Source organism: Pholis gunnellus (assembly GCF_910591455.1).
Source record: "Pholis gunnellus genome assembly, chromosome: 19".
Taxonomy (NCBI): domain Eukaryota; kingdom Metazoa; phylum Chordata; class Actinopteri; order Perciformes; family Pholidae; genus Pholis; species Pholis gunnellus.
The window spans coordinates 2,224,149-2,238,428 of NC_136546.1; the positions used below are offsets into that span (position 1 = coordinate 2,224,149).

At 43.3% G+C, this 14,280-nt stretch overlaps 1 protein-coding gene across 1 annotated transcript; it reads right to left on the bottom strand.

Moving 5' to 3' along the window:
- Positions 1–1,113: 1,113 nt before the first annotated feature.
- Positions 1,114–13,234, bottom strand: tdrd6a (tudor domain containing 6a; the record flags this gene model as incomplete). The annotated part of the gene is made up of 11 exons (XM_079180638.1): positions 1,114–1,211; positions 1,666–1,723; positions 3,192–3,259; positions 3,565–3,619; positions 4,177–4,238; positions 5,169–5,781; positions 5,868–5,935; positions 6,559–6,613; positions 7,504–7,583; positions 7,726–11,282; positions 11,763–13,234. 11 exons carry the CDS (start codon positions 13,232–13,234, stop codon positions 1,114–1,116), a joined length of 6,186 nt encoding a protein of 2,061 aa, XP_079036764.1.
- Positions 13,235–14,280: the final 1,046 nt, after the last annotated feature.

The following is a 14,280-nucleotide window of genomic DNA, read 5'->3' on the forward strand; positions in this document are numbered from 1 at the left end:
TAAACCCTAGTTCCTACATGAACTTACCACAGCGAGGTCTGGATTAGTCAGTAACCACGTCAAGATTTCTGGAAAGAGACCTTGCTGTTAAGCTTTCAAATGCATTTATTTTCGTGAGACAGATGAGGACAAATCTATATTTTGGGATGAACTGTCCCTTTAAGAGGCTGTACCATCTCTTCATTCAGGAGACATTTTATCTGGAACACCTACAGAGAAGCCATTTCTTCTGTTACCAGAGTAAACATTTCAAACAGTCATGCACTTGTATCCAATGACCCAATCGGACAAATTAAAAAATGAATTCCAGCAGTACGTAAGAGTACATAGCAGGCATGATTAAAGGGATTCATCCATTCACACCATCTTCAGATTCATCTGAAATGGACATAAGTGAGACATAAGACACTGGGATGGTCTAAAAGAGTGACAATGATGTGGATTTTCAAATTCTGCAAACATTACTACTAGAATGCAAGTGGTGACTGAAGCGAACAGAAACGATGTTGACAGTTTTTACTTGCATTAAATACCTTCAGAGTTTGATTCATAGTATCCATGTGAGAAACACCAGCTCACTAAAAATACTTCTCGGTAGTAGCGATACGTTTGTTACCAAACTGGGGCTGTAGACAAGACGACAAACACCCAGATGGAACTTTACGAACATTATGTAAAGAGCAACACGGAAGGAAAACCAGGGCCACAGAGATCTGTACTGATATTTATTGTGCCAACACAAATATATCTTCAACGCATGCATGTATCCACACAAAACACAGAAACCATCTTGAAAAACGCTGCATTTAACCATCAGAGCAGCTTTTATTTTGTAAACAAAAGAATTATGTGACGTTATAACAGGTCATCTGTAACACAACAGTGCTTCAAGTACCACTGGGCGAGCACATGGATACTGACAACAAACTATCAACGCCATTACTGTACAAAGGCACTTCAAACCACACGTTTAACTGGAACAAGCATAAAGATGAGCTGCCGGGTCAATCTAGAAAATAAAAAGCTGCTGTTGAGCCTTCACACAAAGAAAAGAACTGTACCTGAACATGTAACTTAAAGCATATGCAGTTAATAAAAGTGAACAGAAGGCGGTTACTCCTCTGGCTGCTGCTGCTGCTGAGCAAGCAGAATATCAGCAGAGCCATCATTGATCATCAGAGAGAGATGAGTGATCCCCGACAGCTGGGCCTCTGAAAACAGGAAGGTAAACAGATAAAGGGCTTTGATCTCACATGCAACACAATCACAGATACACAACATCCTGTAGAGACTGCTGTGCTGTGCACACTACTCAACCTGCGGTCTTGTGTTCAGTCGTTGTGGTTCTACGCTACATGACGCACCAGAAACAGGATCACACACTAGAACATCTTTCACCAGGCGTTTTCATAATCCATTTAGCCAGTTACTATACAAAAGGCAATAACCACCATTCATATTCGAGGATGGTATTTTAAGAGTGCCGACATAGAATAGAATAATGAAAGTATGCCGACAGACATTCAAAGCTTCATTAAATTGTAAAACAATACTTTGATGTGTCCCAATACTACTTCATGCTAAAATTCCTACATTTCACCAAAGACTTTAATTTCACTACATCTAAAATAATTATTGATATCAAATATTAACCGCATCACTTACCAAAACTGTCATCTGAAGACAATGACATTTCTTCCTCAAGCACACTACTGCTGCAATCCTGGAAGAAATAAACAAATAGTGAAGACAATGAGCGTTGTGACCATGTTGGGGATACGATGTTTACCGTGTGCTGCGTGTCCACTAATGTGGAGGACCTGTCACAGCATCCTGTAAACCTAAGAAGGCCTTATGGAGGGGCCTCTTTCACAAAGGCACAACAAAGAAGTCCAGGTATGAACCTCTGCTTTAATGAAACCGAGTCACGGCTACATTCAGCCACAACAACTGGAAGATCTCGGCCCAATCGGCTCTCCAATTTTTTGAGAGACCAGGATTTGATGTCTACATGCACAACACACAACCAGTATATTCCAAAAACCCAGATGTGGTTATAGTGATTTCAACATTCCATGTCTTCATTCTTGACTCTGTCAAACATTTTGGATTCAGTATTACTGAAGTTTATCAATGTACTATATAGTTGAAACAGTGCTTTAGTGCTTCTGAATGCTCAGGGGGGGCAGTGAGGTGGGCATCGCTGGATTGAGTAAAAGCCTTGTGCTGGTTGACATCTGTTAAACATCTGCTGCACTGCCGGCCATGTAAGCCTGATGTGTTTCTGTTATGAGCCACTTGAGGTCCCTCACCGCCTACAAAGTGCACCGTGTACTGTCAACACATTACAAATCCCCCTCATAAGCTTTGTTGCCCGATTAACACCAATGTCAGAGAGTCTTCAGCTACATAATGCCCGTGATGAATACCACTATGAGCACCAGGCAAAGGGTTAACACTTGAAGTATCAAAGTTATCAACTGTGGACTTCTGGAGGTTAAAACTCGCTACAGAGGAGATATACGTTACTAAAACGTTACGCTTCTACATAAAAACCTGTGGAGCCAACATTAGCAAAGTGTGTTATATTATTGACTGACGTTAGCACTTCTATGCTACGCTAGCTATCAAAGGTACACAGAATGTGTACACATGCTGCCTTCTGTGAATAAAGAGCTATCCATCTTTACAGGAACAGTGGTGGTCCTTCATTCTCTGGTCTTCTGTTCTCCAGGTGACGTGGTGGTTCACTTTAACTCTTAACTCAGTCTTTAGCTGCTATCTTTATCTTTTTAACCTTTTCACCTTTTCACTGCTGAATCACTTTGACATCCTGGATATATCCTAACTCATATTGTAGAACCTTCTGTCTGCTTCTCTCTGAAATCACTTTTATCTTTTTCGAAAAACTACATGTGTCTTCAGGGAGTGCAGTTAGTGACAGTGTGGGCTCCATGGTAACATAGCTCTGACAGCAGAGGATGAAAAGTCAGTAACAGCCATGTACATTTGTTCATTTAAAAGAAAATAGAATGTATGACTCGGTAAACTCCAGAGAAACCAGACTCCCAGATACTAACTTTTTACAGTAACTCTCTCCCGCTCTTTCTAAGCAGTGGGGGGCGGGGCTTAGCTAAGGGTCTTTACCCCACCAAAAGGCTTCATGGTTTCCCCTGAATGCAAACAGTTACCTCTCTAGGACTGGGGGGGGTGTGCACCACCCGCTCACTCTCCTCCCTGGCATCTTCTTGATGTGGACCTGAAATAAAGAATAAGATGTTTAATAAGGCTTACAATCCAGCAGAGTAGAGTCTGTGGTCAAACCTGCATGTCCTTCAATCAATATCAGTGTTAACATTTACAAAAACAATGGAGTGGCCTTATATGACCATTAATGTGTGTCTGAAAATGATGGCAGAGCTGCAAACAGAGGCAGGTCACACAAAGATCCTGTGTCTCAACGTAATAAAATTGACCATAAAGAATACAGACAGATCCAAGAAGAAGAGCAATGTGTTCGCTTCATCATCCATTCTGACATACGAACAATAAGCAGCAACAAACCAAAAAGATGATTGCCGTGAAGAGCCGAGGTCTCGTCTTCAGTCACAGAGTTATTCTAAAACAGAACACCAAGAACGTCAATAATGTCATCCAGAGCAGCGTCATGAAAACAATCCTCAGAGCTAATCGGACAGTATTCATAGAGATGTCACTGTAACAGGTTTTCCTTCCTGATACCAATTCTGATTCCTGTATTTGCGTATCGGCACCTGCTCAATCGGCACTGAGCATGTGCAAGTCAGAGATGAGAAGGAAGCCAGATGGCTCACTCGTTAGCTACTTCTAAGTCAATGTCGGAAGTTGCTACCAAGTGATCCATCTCTCTTCTTTCTCATCTCTGTTAAGAGTTCCACGTGTGCAGGATGTATGGATCGAGTGACAAGTGTTGTTCATGTGTAGCGTAAATGAGATGATAAATGATATAACGTGATACATCAGATCGGTGCATAGACTCGCAGACTCTCCGATACCCGATCCAGCATTTTAGGCTGTATCGGAGGCATTTCTAAAACTGGCATCATCAGAACAACAGTACTTGTGCTGATAATCAATATTGTTTCAAACGGCTTTGAAAATGATTTTCATTTGACATAAAATGGGGTTCCACCCTACCTTGTTATGCATGGCCTCATCCCGCAGGGACAAGTCTCCTATTTCCTGCTCTGAAGGAGCTTCTGTGAAGACAATCACATCACACTCCATATCTACTGCACATCATCACACTGAATGTACTTTAAGAACACAACAGGACATGAAGAGGGACCAAGAAGAGCAATCGATCTCGTGGTAGTAACCAGTGTTAGTGTAAGAGGATAATACACAATCCCCTTTATCATAACTTTACTCTTTTTAACCTCATATTTAAGCACACTACGCCTGCGGTATCTATTCCTGACCATCTTACAGTGTATTATACATATTCTATTAGCGATGACTCACCAGTTAATCGTTGTGGAAGCTCCCCACGAGGACGTTGTGATTCATGTTGGACCTAAAATGTAGGAAATGCAGCGATTTTGATGAAAACACAATTTCACACACAGATTAACAGTCCTGATGAAACTTATATTCCTGCTTTCTCTATATTCACTTGCTGTCTTGATCATTTCAGTGTAATGCACATTTCCACTGCACCAGCTCTGTCAGTATAGTTATGTCATACTCAGTCTCTCTTCTTTAACCAATTCATTCCCGTCCCATTATCTTTTGTTTTTTAAGCTACAGTGAAGGCAACTCAATACTTCCAGCAGATTTTTCCCATTTAACAAGTTCAAGCCTTCCCGTTATTAGAAAAGTGGAAAACTTAAATGAAGAAGTAGCCAAGTAGTCAGTGGATCATCAGATAGAGCTGAGTGTTACCTCTGCTGATGCACTGCTGACACCATCCTCTCTTGCTCTGGTGGCTTGCCAGTCATCACTTGGCTTGTTTAGGTCTGCAGTGCAGAGAACAGTTGAATCATTAAAAACACAGCACATCATGAGGAATGATGCTGCATCCACTGACAACTACTACAAAGCAGGGCTGTGAGAAGTTATATGATAATCACACTGCATGCCTGGCACGTCCTTTTCCTGTTCATTCAGGAGCCACTGAAGTCTGATACCTGTGGAGACATCCATCAAACAGGTCGCCTCCTCCACAGAACAGCTCGCCTCCTCAAAAGAGCAGCTCGCCTCCTCCACAGAACAGCTTGCCTCCTCAAAAGAACAGGTCGCCTCCTCCACAGAGCAGCTCGCCTCCTCCACAGAACAGCTTGCCTCCTCCACAGAACAGCTCGCCTCCTCAAAAGAGCCGCTCGCCTCCTCCACAGAACAGCTCGCCTCCTCCACAGAACAGCTCGCCTCCTCAAAAGAGCCGCTCGCCTCCTCCACAGAACAGCTCGCCTCCTCAAAAGAACAGCTCGCTTCCTCAAAAGAACAGCTCGCCTCCTCAAAAGAACAGCTCGCTTCCTCAAAAGAGCAGCTCGCCTCCTCCACAGAACAGCTTGCCTCCTCAAAAGAACAGGTCGCCTCCTCCACAGAACTGCTCGCCTCCTCCACAGAGCAGCTCGCCTCCTCCACAGAGCAGGTCGCCTCCTCAAAAGAGCCGCTCGCCTCCTCCACAGAACAGCTCGCCTCCTCAAAAGAGCCGCTCGCCTCCTCAAAAGAACAGCTCGCCTCCTCAAAAGAACAGCTCGCCTCCTCAAAAGAACAGCTCGCCTCCTCAACCCTGTCAACCTGAGCAGCAATATAGGCAAAATTCAGATGTCAGATGTGAAAACTTTTAGTTTGATTAAAATGTTCTGCAGATTCAAATCCTTCACCTTCACTTGGGAGGGAGCTGTGCAGGTCTGTGTCACAATGGCTGCTGTGTCCAAGTCGGCTGACAGGGCTGCAGATACAAAGACAAATTCTTTAGATTAGGGATGGACCAATCAGACCAATACCTGGGCTTTGGGAATTGGCTGATAACAAGTATAAATACATTACCAGTGTTTATTTAATACACTGTTTGGAAGAGACTGGGATCATTCTTTTATGTTTAAGACAACATCAGGCTTGACTTAAACATGGCTTTCCTGACTGTATAACAAATAAATACATAGATATAAATTGACTGAATTCTTGTGTTAAAATAATAGTATCCTATATCACATCAGCCTATTGTCAGCGATAACGGATCCAGCTTTTTGAGTCGGTATTGGGCTGATATCGGCATCAATGCATCTCTTCTTTAGACACAACTACTGTGTAGACTAAAGGCTTCTGCGTGCTTCTGTGCTTATAGCAGATTAACCATGGAGCCTCTTTTACTGGCACAATTGACTGAGATGTATATGATTTACATGGTTTGATTAGACCCCCCCAAATAGGGCTCATGTTTTCCTTTCTCCATTCGTAGTGCACATTAAGTATGCACACACAGATGCCAAATCAAAACGAATGGAGAAGGCTGAAAGACGTTTAAACCAACAATTTAACTTGGCAAACAAATATTCAGAGATGTCATCAAACCTGAATATCCATCCTTGTGATGAGCCACGGTCTCTTCTGCAGTCATGAAGTCATTCTAAAAAACAACAGATTATCCATCACTGACCGGCACACTATGTCAATGATGTCCTGTAAAACGGTCATTAACTTGGTCACAAGTACACACTATAAGAATTTACTTTGAACAAGAACAACAAAAAGTACAGGGGAAAAAAACACCATCCAAAATACTGCTTTTCCATAACATTACCTCAACACGTGCAGTGACACATGGCAGCTCCTCCTTTGGAGCAGCATCTCCAATGTCAATCTCCTGCGCTGTAGGAACATCTATGTAGATGATCACAATCAAAATACAGTACGTTCAGAACACACCGTATTATAGACTACACTTATTTTAGTTATCCAAATGTATCTCCACATGTTTCTAACTTTCTACTTATAGTTTATAAAACAAAGATGCACTGTCTGTCTTTTCTTCCTAATTACCTAAAGCCACAGTGTAAGTTATGTTGTAAGCTAATGTGATAGCTTGCCTTAAAAATGTATCATCATTTCAGAGCCAAAGCCTACACTGTATGAGTGTTTCATGGAAATATGAAGGAATCCCTCACCAAACGCAGGAAGCACACCGCAGGGCAGCACCTCAGTCTGAATCTACAAGATGACAAAACGCACCAATAAAACCAATAGAAGAGGAACAAGAAGCAGTTTTTTCTTAAGTAAAGTGTGTGTAGTGATACATAAAACATCACCGACCCGCTCTAAGTCTTTAGAAATGTGATCATGTGTCTCAAGCTGATCAACGGTCTCCTTGAGCCAAAGTACTTCACGGGAAACCTTTAGAAGAACACAACACCCAATTAGATTCCATCAAGTCTATTTATGCTTTATCCATCTGTGCTAAAGTCAGCGGTATAAACAACTTCACACCTACTATCTGCGAGTCATTGTCACACAACTTACCATTTTCACTGTAGTCGTACTGGTTAGAGAATTGTCCCCTCCCATGGTAACCTTGCTGTAATCTCTATTTTCAGTCAGATCTGGAAATGCAAATGTTACACATTTATTTTCCACATTAACATGATTTCCATATACTAATCTACTTATATTTGATAGGCAGGAATGAACCATATTGTTTACTAATCGGAAACAAAAGATAAAAGAAGAAATTAATGTGTTTACCAGAGAAACTCATGATGTCAAAGCTGCTTTCCATGCTGGAGGTAGGTAGGTCCATCTCTCCTGGCAGAGATTCCAACTCATCTATGGCCTCTGTCTGGTTCTCATCCAATGGAGAGTTGAAGTCATCTGGCACAATAATGTCCATTACCGAGAAAGCCTCCTCTTCAGCTGCTTTGTCAGTTTCTACCGCACTCTTGTCACAGCTCAAGGTCAAAATATCTTGGTCCCCTTTGTTATGGAGTTGAGGTAACATAGTTTCATCAATGCCACTATCACATGGCAAAATATCTGCATGGGGGTCAACAAGCTCGCCAGTGCCCTGCTCTTTACTCTGGTCTCTCTGAGGACAAATGCAGGCATCAGCAATGTCCATGTCTTGGTCTTTGGCATAGTCTAGTTGATCATCGCGTGGTGCAGTCTCTATCACAGTGGAGTCACACAGCAGTGGGGTTTGGTATGAAGTGGTCAGTCCAACAGCACCAGGTTGGTTTTCCGTCCTGGAACTCTTCCACCAGGTTTTCAGTGCCTCATTTATCACTTGACCTTCACATTCCATCTGCACAAGGCATTTGATTTTTCCTGCTTCACTTGTTACTCTGTTGACAGTCAGCTGTAACACTTTGTCTGCTGTAAGCACTGACAACTCATCTACTGCACTGCTGTCCCAGGATCCACGTGAAGCATCAAAGCCTTCAAGCTCGCACAAGAATGCCCGTGGGCGAGTTTCCATTAGGGCAGGGGGCATTTCCCTCACATCTGTAAAGTTGACTTGGGTCTTGTTCCCATAGTCCACAAAGAGAACAGACAGCTCATCTCCATCTCTGTCAATGACCTCTGCACGGTACCAAAAACCATCGTCTGAAAAGAGAGCAATACATGGGCTGCCAGGGGAGATGGAGCCTGTGTCAATGTGCTTGTGATCGGCTGCATCCAACACTTTTGAGACACTTGATGTAATCTTCTCAAGGTCCTCTGAGTCCGAGGGCTGACACCAAAAGGTCTGAGCATCATTTATAGCCGTGATGTAGACCTCTAACTTTTGTCCCTCTAAAAACTCTTCTTGTTGGTAACATAGAGAGGAGTTCAGTGGTGATTTCTCTGAGTTCTCTGGCACATTCTGCCAGATCTGGGTAGGCTGTTCCTTGACTTGGACAGGTTCCTCTGAGGCAATTTCAGAACCATCAGTTAAGCAAGTAGGAGGGACTTTACACATGACATTCACACCACTGTCTTCAAGACTGACTTCCCACACGGATCCTGACTGCCTGACAAAGTGGCACTTGAGCACCTTGTCTCCACTACCACCTATGTCTTCCGTGAACGCTGACACCACTTCTGGGTTAAGCACTTCCTTTTTTCCAAGACCAGCAGCCTCGCTCAGCATACAGTGTGTGCTGTAGATAGGAAGCTGCAAGAATGACTTCTGGAGTCTGCCAATCTTGGAAATTGGCATCATTGCTGTGTTTCCGAAATCAACAAATTCCACAAGAGCCATCATTTTGCCGTGGACTTCTCTTACAACTGCTCGGTACCATGAGGAATCATCTGTGAACTCCGCTTGAACAAGGTCACCTGGATGCACGTCTTTGACGACGTTGGTTTGGGTGGTGGATTGGGGCTCATTTAGCTTTTCCACAAGGGAGAATAATTCATCCTCCTCTCTGACTAGTTGCACATAGAAACTCAAAGGGCTGTTGCAGTGTGAGACATAAACATCTGCTTTCATATCTGATGTGATAGATTTTGACGGTAGGTCTGCAAGTTTAGGGAATTTTTCCACAACGCTTTCCTTTGGAGATTCAGTGCCAGGTGATGTGGACTTGATGAGCTGTTCAGTTTCTGTGGGAAGACATCCTTTTCTGGGATTGAGATGGGCATCTTCCGGCTCAGAGCCATTTCCTGTACTACTTGACTGCCTTTTGTGTGGCGGTATGTAGAACTCAGCTGCTCTCATTTTTCGGCCATTTTCATAAACACAGTGCAAAGGCTTTGGTGCAGACTGCAGATTCCTATCGGCATTCCTCATTTGACCTGCTGGTTTTGGGGTGGAGGAATTTTTATTGATGGTTTGAGCGCGATCTTCCATTTCTGCAGCTTGTTTTGTGACAACTTTTGGAGTCTTTTGTGAATAACTTGCTGAAGCCTCGAGTGCTCTCTGGCTCTGGTTGACAACATTCTCTTCTGTGTGCTTCTCAGTCTGAAACATCTTCTTGATCTTTGAATTGACCTGTGTGTTTCCGTGATACAGCTCAACCTGCAGTTTCCCATCAGGTTCTCGGGCCACTACTAGTGCTCGAAATTTACATTCTGTTGCACTTGTCTCAAACCAGCAGTTCATCTCAGTGGGAACATTGGCAGGGACATCAGAGAGACCACACACAACTGCTTGCACAGGCACAGACATGATGTCATTAGCCTCTCTGGGAACTGGAAGCAAGTCAGACTTTTCCACCTCAATAGTGTCACCATAATCCACAAAGTGAACCAGAATCGCTGGCATTGTGGCCCTGATCTGTCCCCTGTACCAGTGCCCATCTGTGTATTTTGCAAAGCACAAAGTTCCAAAGACAGTTGGGAGCTTTACATTCTCAAGCTGATGACAGAGATTTCTCACTTTCATCTTGAGATCTTTTATCTCATCAAAGTTTCTCTCGAGGTGGCAGTAGAACTCATGGACATTGTTCACACATGTCACTGTGACCTGTTCTTCTGTTCCAGTTTTGACATTGTGTGTTGAGTAGTAGTATGTGTCCAGACGGAAAGATGACCCAGCAGCTTTCTTGGGAGGTGCACTTTTGACCAGATTGACCATACTGGTGCAGACGCTCTCAAAGGGAGTTTCTAGATCCACAACGTTGAAAACAATCTTCTGCTCACTGTACATGACGGCATATATGGTGCACTTCAAAATCGCAAAGTTGGAGGCTACAGTTTCCACAAAGCTGTGGAACTTTGCTATCGCTTCTTCATTCCACTCATTTATGGCAGACGTGGGGTCAACAAGGTTTAGCAGACTGCATCGAAAAGCTTGGCCTTGCAGAGCAAGGAATTGTGGGCTGATCCTCCTCAGGTCAGAGACGGAGACTGTCTCTGTCTGGCCATAGTCAACAAATAACACATCCACATCAGGCGTTTCATGTTTGTGAATCACAAGGGCCCTGTACCACATTCCGTTATCAGGGTGGCGAGCGATACAAGTCATTTCCACATTGGGTTGGAACTCACTGCCAGCATAATGAGACTGTAGGTCATGCATGAGCACTTTCAAGTGCCCTGCATTTTGTACTTGTTGGCACCAGAAGTCATTTGGGCTTTCGATGTAGGACACACTGACATCAATGACACTTCCAATTGCAAACATGTGCTCCTTGAATGTAGGAATTTGTCTTTCATTACCGGCAGGGCCAACTGTGTTTAAGGGCGTCTGGAAAGACATTCCTTTGTTGCTGTATACACGCGAGAGCCTGGCATCTGGGAGTTGTGGCAGAATAGCAGGTTGCGTAGTCATCTTAGTTTTGAGTTGTCGCTGTGTCTCAGCCCTTTCAGCATGGCCAGAACTACACATCAGTGTGCTGAGATCTCTTTCTCCCTGTGCTTCAGGATCTGTTAGTTGGACAACATAACTCTCATTATATTTTGCTGTCACGTGTACAGTTAGATCCTTATCTTTAACTGCTTTGATGAAAAAATCACAGGCACTTCGACTCCATTTCCCATCTTTTGGCCTGACACCAGCCAGGGAGCATTTCAGTGAACAACATGGCAGCTTTTTTAACTCATCAGGGAGGGTCCTGATGTTACTTCTGTCAACAACTTTGGTATTTCCATAATCAACAAAGAACACCTCGACTTGTGTCTCGCTTCCTTCAGTTACAGTTGCTCTGTAGAACTCACCATCTTCTGCCTTGGCAGCGCAGTAGAGGCCAATGGTTGGATTTCTCACCACATCTTTATCCTCCGAGTCTTTGTACAGATGGTAGATACTATCCATCAGTTCATCAAACTCATTTGCATTGTTCTGTGTTTGGATCCAAAACACTGACGGGTCAGATATGTGCTGAACTGTTGCCACATGTGATGAGTTCAGTGAGAGGTCTTCAGCTGGCAACTTCACAATTCCTTTCCTTTCTTTTTCCTCTAAAGCCTGTCCAGAAGTTAACATCTGTCTTTGATTTCTTTCTTGTTGAGCTGGATGCTTGCGGCTGGATGCAGTGCTGCGGATGGCATAATCTCCAAGTGTCTTTTCACTCTCCAGAAAAAAGCTCTCCTTGGAACCAAACAGTTTGTTAATGCTTGCGTTTTCATCCCCATGGAGCGTGACATAGTGAACACCCTCAGAGATGCTTTGGTACTCGAATTTGGCAATCACTGTCTTGTGCAGAAGAAGGGTCCTGAGATAGTCAATCTGGCTGGTTGTCCATCCAACCCCTTTGTCAGTGACTCCATGGAGGGAACAGTTGTAAGTCACAACGGGCATCCTGAAGAACTCTGCAGCCAGTGGTCTTACATTCTCCATTTGAACAAACTGTTTTGTTCCATAGTCTACGTTTAACACTTCCACCACTTTGTTTGAGCAAACCTGTTGTAGAACAGAGCGGTACCACGTGCCGTCACTTCCTCTTGCAGCGCACGGAAAACCAATCATTTCTGGACTTAAGATGCAATTGGTTGTTCTGCCCTCACAGCACTGTGTGATTTGCCCCGAGAGTTTCTTCAGCTCTTGTGAGAAGACCTTCAACTGGCAAAACATCCGCTGGGGATTTGTCACTTCTGTGACTATGACGGTCTCCACAGTTCCTGCTGACAGCTCTGGGTACATGAAGAGCTCTTTCTTATTCAGTCGATCACCCGCTCCCATGGAGATCTGAGTCTCTGGACACACCTCCACTCTCCCATGGGACTGCAGTGACATAAGGACAAAGTCCTGGAACACATCTGGAGACAGCTTCCTGGCAATCCCCATCTCACACATTTGTTTTGATATGCAAGGGATGTGCAGGAGAAATGTTCCGTGCGGCACAAGTACATCTTGCACATGTGCCTTCACAAACTTCCCAGAGAGCGATTTTAGAAATTCCAAGGCCACTGGAGACCATCTCTTCTCAGGTGACAGTGGTAACACATTGGCTAGGACACAAAATTCCACTTCGGGTGGCAGGTGGAAGTGGTTCTTCTTGCCCCATGCCAGCTGACTTGTGGTAGTGCTATATGTTCTCCCTTTGTCAAAGAGGAACACACTGTATTTCGAGCCATTTCTTGAGACTATGCGGGACCTGTACCAAGTACCGTCTACTTGAGCCAAGCACTGGTCACCAGGATTTCCTTCAAACTTTTGAAATGTGTTTCCAGGAGACTGAATCTCTTTGGCAAGGCACTCATAATCTGCCGTCCTCTCCTCGCTAAATTTCCCCCAGAACTCCACAAGCACACAAAAGGGATGCAAATGGACTCTGCTTATGAAGACTGTTACATCCGAGTATTTTGTAGGTAGTCCTAGGATTGAAGACATTTTGGCAGTTTCATGAATTCCAGCTACCCATGATTTGTCACCTCTCATCAACACAGCCGTGTGAGCACTGGACGTTATCTGAAAAAACATACGCACACACAAAAACACACTAAACAACAATGCCACTCACTCCTAATATTCTTGTTCCCCTCAATTTTAGCAGACAGATCACAGGGCTGCCACTTTCAATTTGTATTACTAATTTATCTGCCAATCATCATTTGATCAATACAAAATTTGCCCAAACTGATTTTGTTTTATCCAACCAACATTTCAAAACCTATGGATATTTAGTTTTACCATCACATAAGACAAAAAAGCAGCAATCCTCACAAATGAGAAGGTGTAAGATGGAATTGTTTGATATAACAATGATAAAAGAAAAAAAGGGAATATTGGTCAGCTCTAACCATAACAACAGCCTTGTTATAAGAGACATATCTAAATGCTAAGGGTTTAGCCAACACCTTGGTGTCACCTTCTCATCAGTGTAAAAAACATAATACTGGAATATTGGTTAATATTTCAATGGGTTACTGCTGAACAGCCTGAATGCAGATACAACTACAGAAGTGAACTAATGTTTACAACCCTCACGTCTTAAAAAGCTCTTTTATGGACTTTGGTACTTTTCATGTCGATGAAGTCATTGGATGTGCAATTCTATTACCATTAGGGGTGTAACAATACACGTGTACGGATTTAACCGTTCGGTATGAGGCTTACGGTTCAATACGCATTACGAACCGAACAATACGTTTGAATAATACTTTTGCAATTGGAAAATTCAGAAGCTTAAAGTGGAGCCACTGTGCTCAACCTGGCAACCCACTATGAGTGCAACGGATCACAACACTCACGGTTCGGTTCACGATTTTTGAGTCACTGTTCGGATCATTTTTCGAATATAAGACAAATATAGACAAATATAACTTTGCTTTCCATTTATAATTAAAGAACTTCAAGAACACTTAAAGCAAAGAACTTTGGGCTATACAAAATGAAATAAAAAACAAATAAAATTAAAACATTCAAGAATACTCAAT